The sequence below is a fragment of the Malaclemys terrapin genome, chromosome 1 (assembly GCF_027887155.1).
Source record: "Malaclemys terrapin pileata isolate rMalTer1 chromosome 1, rMalTer1.hap1, whole genome shotgun sequence".
Taxonomy (NCBI): Eukaryota; Metazoa; Chordata; order Testudines; family Emydidae; genus Malaclemys; species Malaclemys terrapin.
Genome location: NC_071505.1, coordinates 213,756,161 through 213,769,400, shown reverse-complemented (window position 1 = coordinate 213,769,400; position 13,240 = coordinate 213,756,161). Strand labels below are relative to the sequence as shown.

The window sequence follows — 13,240 nt, the reverse complement described above, 5'->3', positions numbered from 1 at the left end:
CTAACACTAACTAACTAACTTGACTATATACAACAAAACTAGGCTAAGAGGATGAAGTGCAAAGTTATGAAATGATAGCCACACAGAGCTCTGACTCCAGGTGACGGGCAGTGAGAAGGAACCGGGGGGTGGGAGGGAAATGAGGGTTTGAGGCAGTGCTGTCTCATATAGCCAACGGAGGGGCTAAAGGAACGAGGGCCGCCCCTCTACGGATACTGTTAGGTAAAAGGCTCTGGCAAGCGGGGTGCACAAACGCCTACTTGAAATACACGTCTACATCTGTTCGAAGAAGAAAGATACAATTTCCTTTCCCCCCTCCCTTAACCTGTCTCCCCATCACATCCCAAAGTTTCTTCCATCCCTCTACACTTCCACAAGGATCCACAACACAGACTACAAGAGGGTATCCAACTTCCCTCTATTCTGAGCAAGAGGTGCCATCAGCCAAGCTACTTGCAGGAGAGTGCCATCTCCCCACTACCTCATCACACACCATTAATCAGGTCCTTAGTAAGTTACCAAATTTCCCATCTCCTCCTGCACAGCAGAAGTTGGAGAAAAATCTCTTCTTTCTCTATTGGCTCTTCAATATTGTAGTACACATTATGAAAAAGATCAGTTGACTGGTGATGATGGTGCCTGATCATCAGCTACTCCTCTGGTGATCATGAATCTCTAGTAGTTACATTCTCACATGTGCAGTTTCTATGCAGTGCCTTTCACTGCATTCATTCTACAAGATATCATTTCCATTCATAGCTGAACATCAGTTGAGCAGGAGCAGGGCGCTGCTGCCTGATGGCTGCTGAAGGACAGCCATGTGGACTTGTAGCACAAGAGAGCTATTTGGAGGCCACAGACCAGGAGACCGGATGTGTTGGGATTATATTGAAAGATTAAAAATTAATTTTTAAATAGATAATCATCCAAGACAGCTCCTCAAACTAGAACGTGAGGCTTGGTCTACACTACAAAATTAGGTCAAAGTAAGACAGCTTACATCAACATAATCATGTCAGTGTCTACACTAGAATGCTGCTTCCACTGAAGTAAGTGGCCTGCTACACCAACATGACTCCATCTCCATGAGAGGCATAGCACTTATGTCGGTGTAGTTAGGGCGATGCAGTGTCTGTACAGACACTGTATAGATGCTGCATTACTTACTTCAGCTGAAATTCTGCACAAAAAACATTAATTTCTGTGCAAATTCTGCATTGCACAGTGGCACAGAATTCCCCCATGAGTAACATGAGATGGGCAGCACTGAATTTGGAGCGTTAGAATTTAGCAATAATTAAGATTAACAGAAGATGATGACATGAATGAGAATTTCAGCCAATGGGGCATAAACTGGAATTGATAAATAGATTTAGAAATGTAAGATGCAGAAGGAAAAGGAAACTTCAAGGCCAAGGATGGCATGTAGAAAAGAGGCAAATGGGAGAGCTGAGCCAGACAGGTAAAGAAAAAAAGATGGAATTATGTCAGAAATGTGTAGGGTGCAATAAAGAGGAAGGCAGAAGAGGATAATGAAATATCATGGGCACAAAATTGGGGAGAAGATGGGGCTTGAGAAGATATTGTTATAAATTAGGGAAATATTAGATTAAAAGGATGATAAGAAATTCTTTGCAACTGGTAAGGGAAAGGATTGGAGGAAAAGGCAAATTAGTTGGGTGGAAAAGGGAATTTATAAAGTGGAATAGGAATAGGGAGTGAGGATTTACCAATACCTTGGAAAATGAGGGAGGAGAAGAAATTAGATTTGAAGCCCAGAGGGCATCCCTGTAGAAGACATATAAGTAAGAGTGTACTCACTTGAGAATCATAGTCATGGTTTCTTTTCTGTCTTTCCCTTGGAAAGGTAGAGTACCCGTGAGCATTTCAAACTGTACAGAGTAAAATTTGCATCAATTACATTAAAAGACTTGGACAAAATCTAATTTTTGATAAAACTACTTAACAGAATAATCTTTTAAAAGTCATGCATATCAACAATTAAGACTTTGCAAAGCAACTGCTTGTGCTACAAGTTTTAATTTTTGCAAACATCTAGAAGTACTTACTGAACTTAAGGTTCCAAAACAGTTTCCATCATTACTCTGTGTTCACACACTTCTAACTTCCTGAAAAAATTCACCTTTTCATCAGCTGTAATTCTCTATGCTTGTTTTTTCCCTAAATACAACTTTCTTTGGGAGCTTGAACAAAACAACTTTAGTTATCTGACAGGTTTCAGAGTGGTAGCCATGTTAGTCTAGATAAGCAAAAACAATGAGGAGTCCTTGTGGCACCTTAGAGACTAACAAATTTATTTGGGTATAAGCTTGTCCACAAAAGCTTATGCCCAATAAATTTGTTAGTCTCTAAGGAGCCATAAGGACGCCTTGTTGTTTTTTTTTAAGTTATTTGAGTTTTTCAAGGGGACAAAAAATACAGTTTTCCCAGGTAAAAAAATATTGCCAGATGTCTCAATAATGGTGAAACAATGTAAATACTCTTTACTAGAAAAAAAAGTAGTTGGATAATGAAGTTATTCACAATTAAAAAGTGGTTATTGCATATGTATGGGGGAATGTCTGAGGACTTGCACTTAGAAGACCTGCATTGTACATGCATACATATTTTACAATGCCTTTTAATGGGCAACCGCCACTTTTAAAATACTGTTCCTATTCTGAAAGTGACTGTATAAAAGAGGTCTGCAGTATTGTAGCCGTGTTGGTCCCAGGATATTAGAGAGACAAGATAGGAAGAGCTCTGTGGAGCTTGTCTCTTTCACCATCAGAAGTTGGTCCAATAACAGAAAATGCCTCACCCACCTTGTCTGTATAAATGAGGCACATTCTTAGTCTACAAACCTGGTCTCTCTGTATTCAGGTTCATACCTGCTTTGAAAAAGAAAAGTTAACTACCTTTTACTCTTGCAAGCACTATAGAGCTAACTGTGTTCTGCTATTCAGGTTCATAAATTGTTTAAATAATTGTTTATTAATCTCCAATTGCCAGGCCAATTTCATCTCCTGTGCAGCCTCATTGGATGCAATAAAGTTGCATGGTATAACTGAGGGCAGACTTTTTTTTTACTTTGGATGATTCATGAGATAAAAAGAATATAACTTGTGATGTTAACAGTTAGAAAAATATCTTTTTATTTGTAATCTGAACAAATATGACCTGCAACACAATATGGTATCACATAATGCCATTTTTACTGTACTCTGAAAGGTGACAACTACATTTTAAGCAGTTGAAGTAGCTTAAGTACTTTTGTAAATGCACACTTGTCAAATTATGTAATTATCAGTTTTAGCACTTATTCTACTATATGGCAGTTTAAGTCATCCTATATATTCAAGGTAGTTTAAAAGGTTAAATCTTTCAGATGTTGTGAGGTGGTGTTAGGTGCTTACATAACTGTAAGACAGTTTAAGTGCTTATGCTGTCAAGGTTTTTTTGCTTCATAAAACCTAGAGAATTTAATTTAAAAATATGTTAGTGATGGTTGGTCACTTAAAATCACCAAGTCATGAAATGATAAAGTTCAGGTTTGAACACCTATGTTAATGTAATTGCATACACCATATCTTCTATTCCTGATTTTTCATTATGGCCCAAAAGTTTGAAATTGTAATCAGGAATTCTGAGTGAACAATAACCCGATTACATATGCAATTGCAGTAGTCTCAGATACAAAATATGCAAGTACAATAGCACTCATGCAGTTCTTAAAACCCATGCCTAAATACAGTAACTCCTCGCTTAACGTTGTAGTTATGTTCCTGAAAAATGCGACTTTAAGCGAAATGATGCTAAGTGAATCCAATTTCCCCATAAGATTTAATGTAAATGAGGGGGTTAGGTTCCAGGGAAATTTTTTCACCAAAGACATATATAACATTTTATATATACATATACACACACACACACACACAGTATAAATTTTAAACAAACAATTTAATACTGGTACACAACTATGATGATTGTGAAGCTGGGTTGAGGTGGTGGAGTCAGAGGGTGGGATATTTCGCAGGGAATGCCTTATGCTAAATGATGAACTAGCATTTGGCTGAGCCCTCAAGGATTAACTGGTTGTTAATGTAGCCTCATTCTACAAGGCAGCAGGCATGGAGGAGGGGAGACAGCACTGTAGACAGAGACACACACCTTGTGTCTGAGAGCGAGAGATGCACATTTCCCCTTTAAGTAGCTGACCCCAGTCTAAAGTACACTGCCTTGTTAATTAGATCAGCTTGCTGAGACCAGCTGCTGCCTGGAAGCTCCCTCCATTCTGAACCCTGTGGTGTGTATCCCCCTGCTCTATGGAAATGGGGTAAGCAGGGTGCAGGAGCAGGGGGGGGGGGTGAGACACCGTGACATTAGCCCCTCACTTCCCCCCTCCCCTTGTACAGCAAGCAGGAGTCTCTGGGAGCAGCTCCAAGGCAGAGGGTAGGAGCAGCACATGGCAGTGGGGGAGGGACAGCTCAACGCCGGCAACTGATAGTCCGCTGGGCAGCTGCAGCACAGGGAACTTAGGGGAGCAGGGAGCTGATAGGGGGGCTGTCAGTCCATCCTGATTAAAAGCCCCCACCAGCTAGCTCCAGCGGGCTGTTCTTCCTGCAAACAGTGGACAAAGCAGGCGCTGCCAAACAATGTAGCATTATACAACTTTAAAGGAGCAAGTTCCCTAATTGATCAGCAACATAACAAAACAATGTTAACCGGGATGACTTTAAGTGAGGAGTTATTGTAGCTAGCTTTTTATAAAAATTATTTCAAAAAACATACAGAGATATGAGATGCTGCCAACTTAACATAGCAGGTGGAGCCTGGAATTTTGCATTTCCTGACTTTAGAAACAAATTGTTCAACTAACCATTTTTTTCTATTTAATATAATGCTAATACAGTATAATTTCACTTCTTCTCACTTTGCTGAACTACAAATCTGATAATCTGACCACACTTCTTGGCAAGGTGTGCTGGAGAAAGGTCTAATCTTATCAAGACTTTATTTTTTAAAAATTACTCTGTACATTCAATTGTGTACTATGAAATACATAATTAAAATTCAACTACCTACACTTATGAAACTAAAAGAACAAAGTAAATTGTATTCCACAGTATAATTATTTTCTGAGGTTTATTTACTTACTTCTAATCTGCAAAGTTTGCAAATACAGAAGTCTCACACTTCACATGAATTAGTGAGATTCTATTTATGAGATATTTAATAAAATGTATAAGTTCCCATCAACATAAAACTACACAAAACTAAGTTATCCTCTTGTAATTGGAGTTCATATATGTCATTTCCATAGATCTTCATCTAAGATCTCTCTATCCTCCTCCCCAAAAGACTACATGGGACCCAGAATACTTTAAGAATAGGATTTTCAAAAATGTTCAGGATTGGCCTTATTCAGCTATTACTGAAGTCAATCCCAAATACCTGGACTTCAATGGGAGCAGACTTCAGCCAATGCTGAACACTTTTGAAAATCCCACCCTAAAATGTTAAATTTTGATAATTACAGTGTCTAGCACACATACACACTATCTTTGGTAGGTGTGTACATGCAAGTGCATGCACACACACACTTTCCCTCCATGTGACTGCTTCTTGTAACTGATGCAAAGTGAAAATAAACATGCACTGGTGAAGAAAATGACATGATGTGAAAAATTACAGTTATTGGTGAGATCATCCATCTCCTCTACAGTTTTAAGTAGAATTCCAAGTACTGCACACCTGGCCTACCATCTACATAAGGGACTGCAGGAACTAAGGAGCAATTTGTTTTATTAATTGGTTAGTAAGAACTGTTTTACTAAAAGAAGCTACTGAACAAACAGGTTTTAGCTATACTGGGCAGAGGCTGAAGTAACCATGAAGACTTCTTGCACTGCGTTCCTCAAAATAAGCAAAATAAGATTAACTGAACATCCATTTGGATAGCTCATGTTCTGAGCTAAATTAACCTAAGGCATCAGAGACACAGGCTACAAAAAACAATATTTTATGGAAAATACACTTTATTTCAAGTACTATGGAAGTTTGTCAATTTTTTAAGTGATAGACTTCTAAATTCACCCTCCTGCAAATCAACAGCCAAAGTATTTTTAAGAAAAGTACAATTGGACTAAAAATGACATTCAGCCATGTTTATTGACTCTTCATGGTTTCCAATTATAACATATTCAGTTCAAACATAAAAGACTTTTTTTATTATTATTATTATTATTTTAGTTACCAGCTCTGCAAACTCAATCTGGGATCTAAAACCCAAGTTATGTTCTTTCTAGCTCATTTCCATCAATACTAAATTACAATCTGATTGCAGAATCTTAGTATTTTTCTGACTATGCCAAAGCCAGAAAAGAATACAGATCACCCTCACTGAGTATGGGCTGCGCAGTGCTAGAAGTAGTAGTGAAAATATATTCTTGTTAGTCAAGTCTGCAGATATGACTCTGACAAAACACAAATGTAAGATCTCTTTAGTGATCAGGTGCCCTTTTTACATAGTCATTTTCCATATCACAACAGCATTTTACACATTCAAAAGGTGATAGGTGTGTTTTCAGATCTAATAATAAAGAATCTCCTTATCAGATCATAAGGCACACAGAGAGACTGTGCTGTCATAATTATACAGGTATTGCAGAAGCATCAAAAGATAAAACATCTTTCATTTTTAAAAAATCATCATTTGATCTTAATGTTAAAAAAAAAATCATACAATGATTTTTAAAGTATAGAATTGTATTTGGTATTCCTAAACTTTCAAACATAATCCTTTTTTCCTTTTCAAAAATACCTGCATTTGTTATAAATATTTTAAAAAATCCCAGTCTGGTAAAATTTTGTCAATTTAATGGAACTTATTTTTTACAGCTGAAAGTCTAATTAACTCAGTGCAATTGTAAATTTTATCTCTGTGCAAATAAAGCAGCTTTCATTATTCCCTGTTAGTTTGAAACTGATATGTCAAAGGTGGTCAGAAAAATTTACTTCTAAAAACTACTTTTTCTGTGATTGAATTCAAAGTTTCAAAATTTGAATCCATATGGAAAATATTTTTCACTTTTGAAAAGCAAACTTTTCTGAACACTTTCATTTTTCTATCAGTCTCCGTTAAGAACAGTCATAGGAACACAATATTGCATTCAAGCAAAAGAAAAAAGGTGGAATGATATCTGTGATGTGATGAAATCTGGTGCATGCCGTTGATCCAAACTGAACAGTAGTGCTAATTACTAATAACTTCATGTGACTGGGTTAAGTCAGTCATAACCCACCTTTTGCTATGATTTCCATTCACCAGAAACCTACCATTAAAACACCAAAAGACCACCAGTCTGCACTCTGTGTGTGGCCTCGTCGATTAACTACCTCTGGTGCCATATATTCTACTGTCCCACAGAAGGAATATGCTTTCTTTTCGTGATCAATGGACTCTTTGCTTAAGCCAAAATCTGGAAAAAATACGATCTGAAATGAAATGTTCCTACTGGCTAAGAATTACTAAGCATACAAATATAACTAACACAAAAGCTATAAAACTATGAAAAAAAAGTCACATTAATGGTCATATCATTACTTTTATTTTTTAAACCAGATTTCTTATTTAAACAATACCACTTCATTTAGTCCATGTTAAATACCACCATTTGTTCACCAAAATTACTTGCAATGCAAAAAAAGAAAAAAATTCAGATTTTACTATATTCCTTTAAAAAACATTCAGACAACTTATGAATTAAAAACTTTTCATAAACTGGAATTTATTTTTATTTACCTGTCAATTTGATATGTCCTTCTTCGTCAAGAAGTATACTAAAAAAAAAAGCGCAGTTTAAAGTATCTTAACCTTGTTTTAGAAAGTATACTGACAATCAAAAGAACTTTAACATAAAAAATATCTGTAAAGACAAAGTCACTAATAAAAAAGCTAAAGATTTCTGTGGACAACTTTTTCTCCTCTGATTCTTTCTTAGTAAAGAATGTGAATGAACACAATCTGTCTCTTAAGAATTCCACATAACTGAAAGGTATTTGCTAGTAGTTCACATGGCAGCAATAGCTCTTTAATCCTGAATTTTCTATCCACAATACTCACTGAGCAGGGAAACTTATACACAACGCAGAATATTCTAAGGACCAATACTGTTTCTTTGAAGCATTTTTAATATACACCTCTACCTCGATACAACGCTGTCCTCGGGAGCCAAAAAATCTTACCGCATTATAGGTGAAATCGCGTTATATTGAACTTGCTTTGATCCACCAGAGTGCGCAGCCACCCCCCCGGAGCACTGCTTTACCGCGTTACATTCGAATTAGTGTTATATCAGGTCGCATTATATCGAGGTAGAGGTGTAACAACAAATAGCTCTTAAATAGTGCTTTTCATGTGTATTATCTATCTTTGGAGTTTAATGGAAGTGCTAACAACTTTAAATAGATGCTGTCAAGTTCCTTTTAATCCTATACTCAAAGCTGTGCTGAGTTGCCATTTACTTTTATGCTTTCTTTGGACTTGATCTTGTAACATTGAGTGCCTCCCTTCAGATGCTAAGCATCATCAACTCCCACTGAAAGAATAGGAGTTTAGAGTGCTCAGCATGCTATAGGATCAGGCTCTCTCTGAGAACTAAGAGACCGTATATATTTAAAAGAATAACTCATAGTGGGAATGAGGACCTCAACCAAAACTCCTAAATAATTTTGACCTTTGCTAGTTAACTCTGAGACAAACACACCCAAGGCTTAAGCCCAAGAACAGGAAATCTATGAAGGATGTATCATTTATTCAACGACCAATTTCTAGAAAGTATAGTGTGTTTGATTTCATTTTTTCTATTTTAGATATAATTATTAAAACATTTATTAAAAAGGAAACGGTAACAAGATTGAACGGAGTAATTTCTAAAAACAGTTTTATTATCCTAAAAGCTCTAAAGTTCCCCTTCCTTGATATTTTTATCCTTTTACTTTTGGCAAACAAGTTTTCCCCACTTCTGTGTTTTAAAAGGATCATAAACGAACAACATTTAAAATTCATTCACTTTCCTGTTTGCACATGCTCCAACTATGTAGGAACCATCATGGATCCCATAGAAAAGGTGGTTTTGAAAAGTGATTTATTTCTCAGACTGGGTATGGTATTTTTTAAGGATCTGGAAGACATTCCTCACCAGCTTAGAAAAATGGTCTTACCAGTAAATGGTATTTGTTTGATGAAACCAGCTCAGTTTACAATTTAACAAGTTTTCACTCACATCACGGTTGTATAGACATAAGCAACCAATGGAAAGTGCAGGAATTTAGAACATAATTTGTGTGTCCCCAAGTTCCTCCTGAGCACACTACTAGCCATTGACATAGCACTAGTTAGAGTAGTTACAAATAAGACAGAAGACGTGTGCCTTGGTGAAAGCATAAGTTATCAGGTTAAAGAAGAGCTCCATTAGAATCAACAGGGAACATTTATGTAAAACCAAAAAAAGCCAAAATGAGGTGGCATTCTGCAAATAACACTGTCCTAAACACAAAACCTTTCAGAAAAGGGGCAGGTACTAGTTTTAGAATGAACACAGAAACAATTCCACTGAAAGTTTGCTCATTGTGGACTGAGCTGGTTTCATAAGAATACAACCATTTCTGGGTAAGAAAAAGTATCTATTCTTTGAGTAAACCAGCTTAGTCTATAGCAATCCCATTTCCACAACATGGAGGAATTACTTTTCAAGAACAAAGTCAAAGAGAATGCTACCAAAAGGAGCACTCGCAGTAGATAGCTATCTAATTCTAAATGCACAGTAAGGGCATGCATGTGAAACCAAACTGCCAGTTTGAAGTCCTCTTCCAAAGCAACACTTTCTCTCTTCATTAAGAGGCATACTGGATCACACCCGTTGGCCATCTAAGCTAGTATACTGTCTCTGACAGTAGCCAGCACCAGATGCCTCACATGAAGGTGCAAGAAGCCCTGCAGCAGACACATATGAGATAAACTGGTGCTTATCAAAGTCTCATCTGAACCCCTAATAGTTACAGATTGGCTTGTGCTAGGAAGCATGAAATTTTAAATTACTTCAATTTTTTTCATTAATTGTAACCCTGGATTTTCTTGTTATCCATATAAATATCCATTCCCTCTGAATCTTGCATCAACATCTTCTTGAAGCCGTAAATTCCACAGTCTAATTAGGTGTGTGAAAAATTATCAGTTTTGTTACCCTTTTATTTTATTGTCTTGTATTACATATTAAGGGAGAACGGACACTCCCCACATACCTTCACAATACCACTAATTATTTTGTATACTTTTGTCCTGACCCTTATTACATGTCTCTTTTCTCAGGTAAACAATCCCGCTCTTTTTAATTTCTTTTCATGAAAGTTTTTTCCATTTCCCTAACTCATTCTTGTTGCCTCTCTCTGAACCCCATAATTCTGTAACAGTCTTTTTGAGATGGAGTGACCAGTACTAAACACAGTTATCCAGATAAGAATAATCACTGATTTATATATTAGCGTTGTAATATTTTCTGTATTACTCTCCATCCCACTCCTTATGCATCCTAATGTGATTTGCTTTTTTAACTGCAGTTGCTCATTGAGCAGAGGTTTTCACTGAGCTGTCCACAAAGATGACCAGATACTTAGTCTTCAATTGATACTGTTAATTTAGAACCCTGTAAGGTATATAAGTAGTGCTAAGCTTTCCATGCTATGTGCATTACTTTGCATTTATGGACACTGAATTCAATTTTTCATCATGTTGACCATTCACATAGCTTCTGAAGTTCTGCAGTGTCTTCTTTGGATTTGCCTCAATAATTGTGTCATATGCAAATTTTGCCCTCTCATTGCCTGAATGTGTCTAAGGGAATACATCCCATAAGGAATTCACTCTACATGAATGTGTCCGCAGGTGGGCTCTTGTAAAACATATGCATCAGAAACACGTTCTGATCCACCTGACTAATCATTTCTATGAGTATTGTGACCCTTCTTAGAACCTACACAAAAAACAAAAGCATTCACTGACCCTCAAATCCTGGGTCCTACTGATATGGAAATTCAAGGCCCTCCTGACATCCAGGGAATGAAGGCAATTCTCCATAACAATGGCAGAAAAAGAGGGGGAACCACCACTTGATTTTGATGAAAAGTGGTAGGACACCTATAAACAAAAAAGGGCAGAGAGTGAAGAGCCACCTTGTCTTTAGGAAACAGTTTATAGAATTTGATATGCTGGAGTGGCCAACTACAGAGAGCTTGCCAGCCCTGATTAAACTGACAGGTACAAATAAAGAGTCTAATGAGAGGTTTAATCCATATCTGTACCTGAAAGAAGTTTTTGTAAGGAGCTGCAAACCATAATAAATGGGTATTCTGTGAGGGCCAAGATTTGCTGCCTCATAAAATGTATGGAAAGTCCAACCTGAAAGTCCAAACCAACCTGAAGAATGTGAACAAAGATGGGAGTCACCATGTAGCCTCTATGTCCTGGAACATATAAAGGAAGAGATTCCATACTCTTCAAAAGGACATCATACCTGGCTTAGGCCACTTGCAAACTGATTTAATTTCCTGCAAAGCAATGGGTTTCAATTGCCACCAGATTTCTTTATGTCCAGTGAAATAGCAGGAGGGACTCCAGGAACACTTGGTTTGCTGACTCAAATAAACTACAACAATGAAGTTGTCTGTCCAGAGTAGGAGATCTTTCCTGGCAGAATTCCCCACAGGAGAAACAAAGACGTCGATAAGCTCTAATCTTTTAAACATTTAATGGAGCTGGATTCTAATTGAGACCACTTCCATTAGACCAACTTATTATTTTGTTATTTTACTAGCATCTAGAGCAGGGGTCGGCAACCTTTCAGAAGTGGTGTACCGAGTCTTTATTTATTCACTCTAATTTAAGGTTTCGCATGCCAGTAATACATTTTAATGTTTTTAGAAGGTCTCTTTCTATAAGTCTAAAATATATAACTAAACTATTGTTGTATGTAAAGTAAATAAGGTTTTAAAAAAGTTTAAGAAGCTTCATTTAAAATTAAATTAAAATGCAGAGCCCCCGGACCAATGGCCAGGACCCGGGCAGTGTGAGTGCCACTGAAAATCAGCTCGCGTGCCGCCTTTGGCACACATGCCATAGATTGCCTACCCCTGATCTAGAGGCTCCAAAATAAGACTACCATCCTCTATCCTGCCCTCCCCCCAGCCACATGTTCCTAACTGGAAAGATTCACATCTCTGGTCAAAACCACTCATCAGAATTTGCCTAGGCAAGTTCCTTTTAGGGAGATGGGAGCATTAAACTGACCTTAAGATGACTACTTATTAAATATTCTGGGTCCAAGTATGATTAACTGCAGCTGTTCCTGATTTAATCTTGAGAGTCCAGAAGTGGAAGTGAGGCTAATGTATCACTTCAAGACAGGGTCCAACTAGCTGCATCTATTCCCAGGAGAAGCAGACAGTATTGGAGATTTGAACCCAGGTAGTTTGCTTGACTTTCCTCTAACAGGATGATTCTATCAAGATGTGTCTAGATATTGGACATGGAGGCAGGCTAACCTTTTCAATAAAAGCAGGAAAATATTTATTCTTTAAATGTCCTGGTCTAGACAAAATCTATGTAGATATGAACTGCTAGTCTATGCCTTCCACTGGTGTGCTGTCATTACAACCAATGGCTTCTTAAAGATTTATGGCACAGAGGAAAGACTGATGTGGAGAGCAAAATATCGGAGGTTAACTCTTCTGTAGTACAAATGAAAGTACCATTAGTTCCAAGAAGTAATGGGGATATACAGCTGGACATTCTGCATGTCAATAGAAGTCAGAGCATTTTTCAGGGCTACGGGAAGGATCACTGAGTGGGTGGGATTCCATCTTGAACTATATATGAGGTTCAGAATATGCCACTCTTCCTTGGAGTCACTGCTCACAATGAAATAAATGGAATAACTAACCCAGCATTGCTTATGTGAGTGCACAAGTCTTGGCACCTGTTGCCAGAAGGTGCTGAACAGTCTTTAGAACTATTGTCTCTCTTGCCAGCAGCAGTGAAAAAGTATAACAAAGTAACAGACGCTGAGAAGGGAGAGCCATCTTCTTTGTGGATTACATGGGTATCTTAACCACTTGTGACACTTGTCCAAATGTGCTTTAAATAAAAAGGAGGACTCCTAATCTGTAGATTTTTCAGGTTCTC

At 37.5% G+C, this 13,240-nt stretch overlaps 1 protein-coding gene across 3 annotated transcripts in view; it reads right to left on the bottom strand.

The window, feature by feature from the left end:
- Positions 1–13,240, bottom strand: part of RPS6KA3 (ribosomal protein S6 kinase A3) — a 128,720-nt gene that overhangs the window by 39,149 nt on the left and 76,331 nt on the right. For all 3 annotated transcript variants that reach the window (XM_054006407.1, XM_054006417.1, XM_054006425.1), the window contains 3 exons: positions 7,805–7,842; positions 7,339–7,481; positions 1,822–1,892 (listed from right to left, as the gene is read on the bottom strand). In XM_054006407.1, coding sequence (XP_053862382.1) covers positions 1,822–1,892; positions 7,339–7,481; positions 7,805–7,842 — 252 coding nt within the window. The remainder of the gene's footprint in view (positions 1–1,821; positions 1,893–7,338; positions 7,482–7,804; positions 7,843–13,240) is intronic.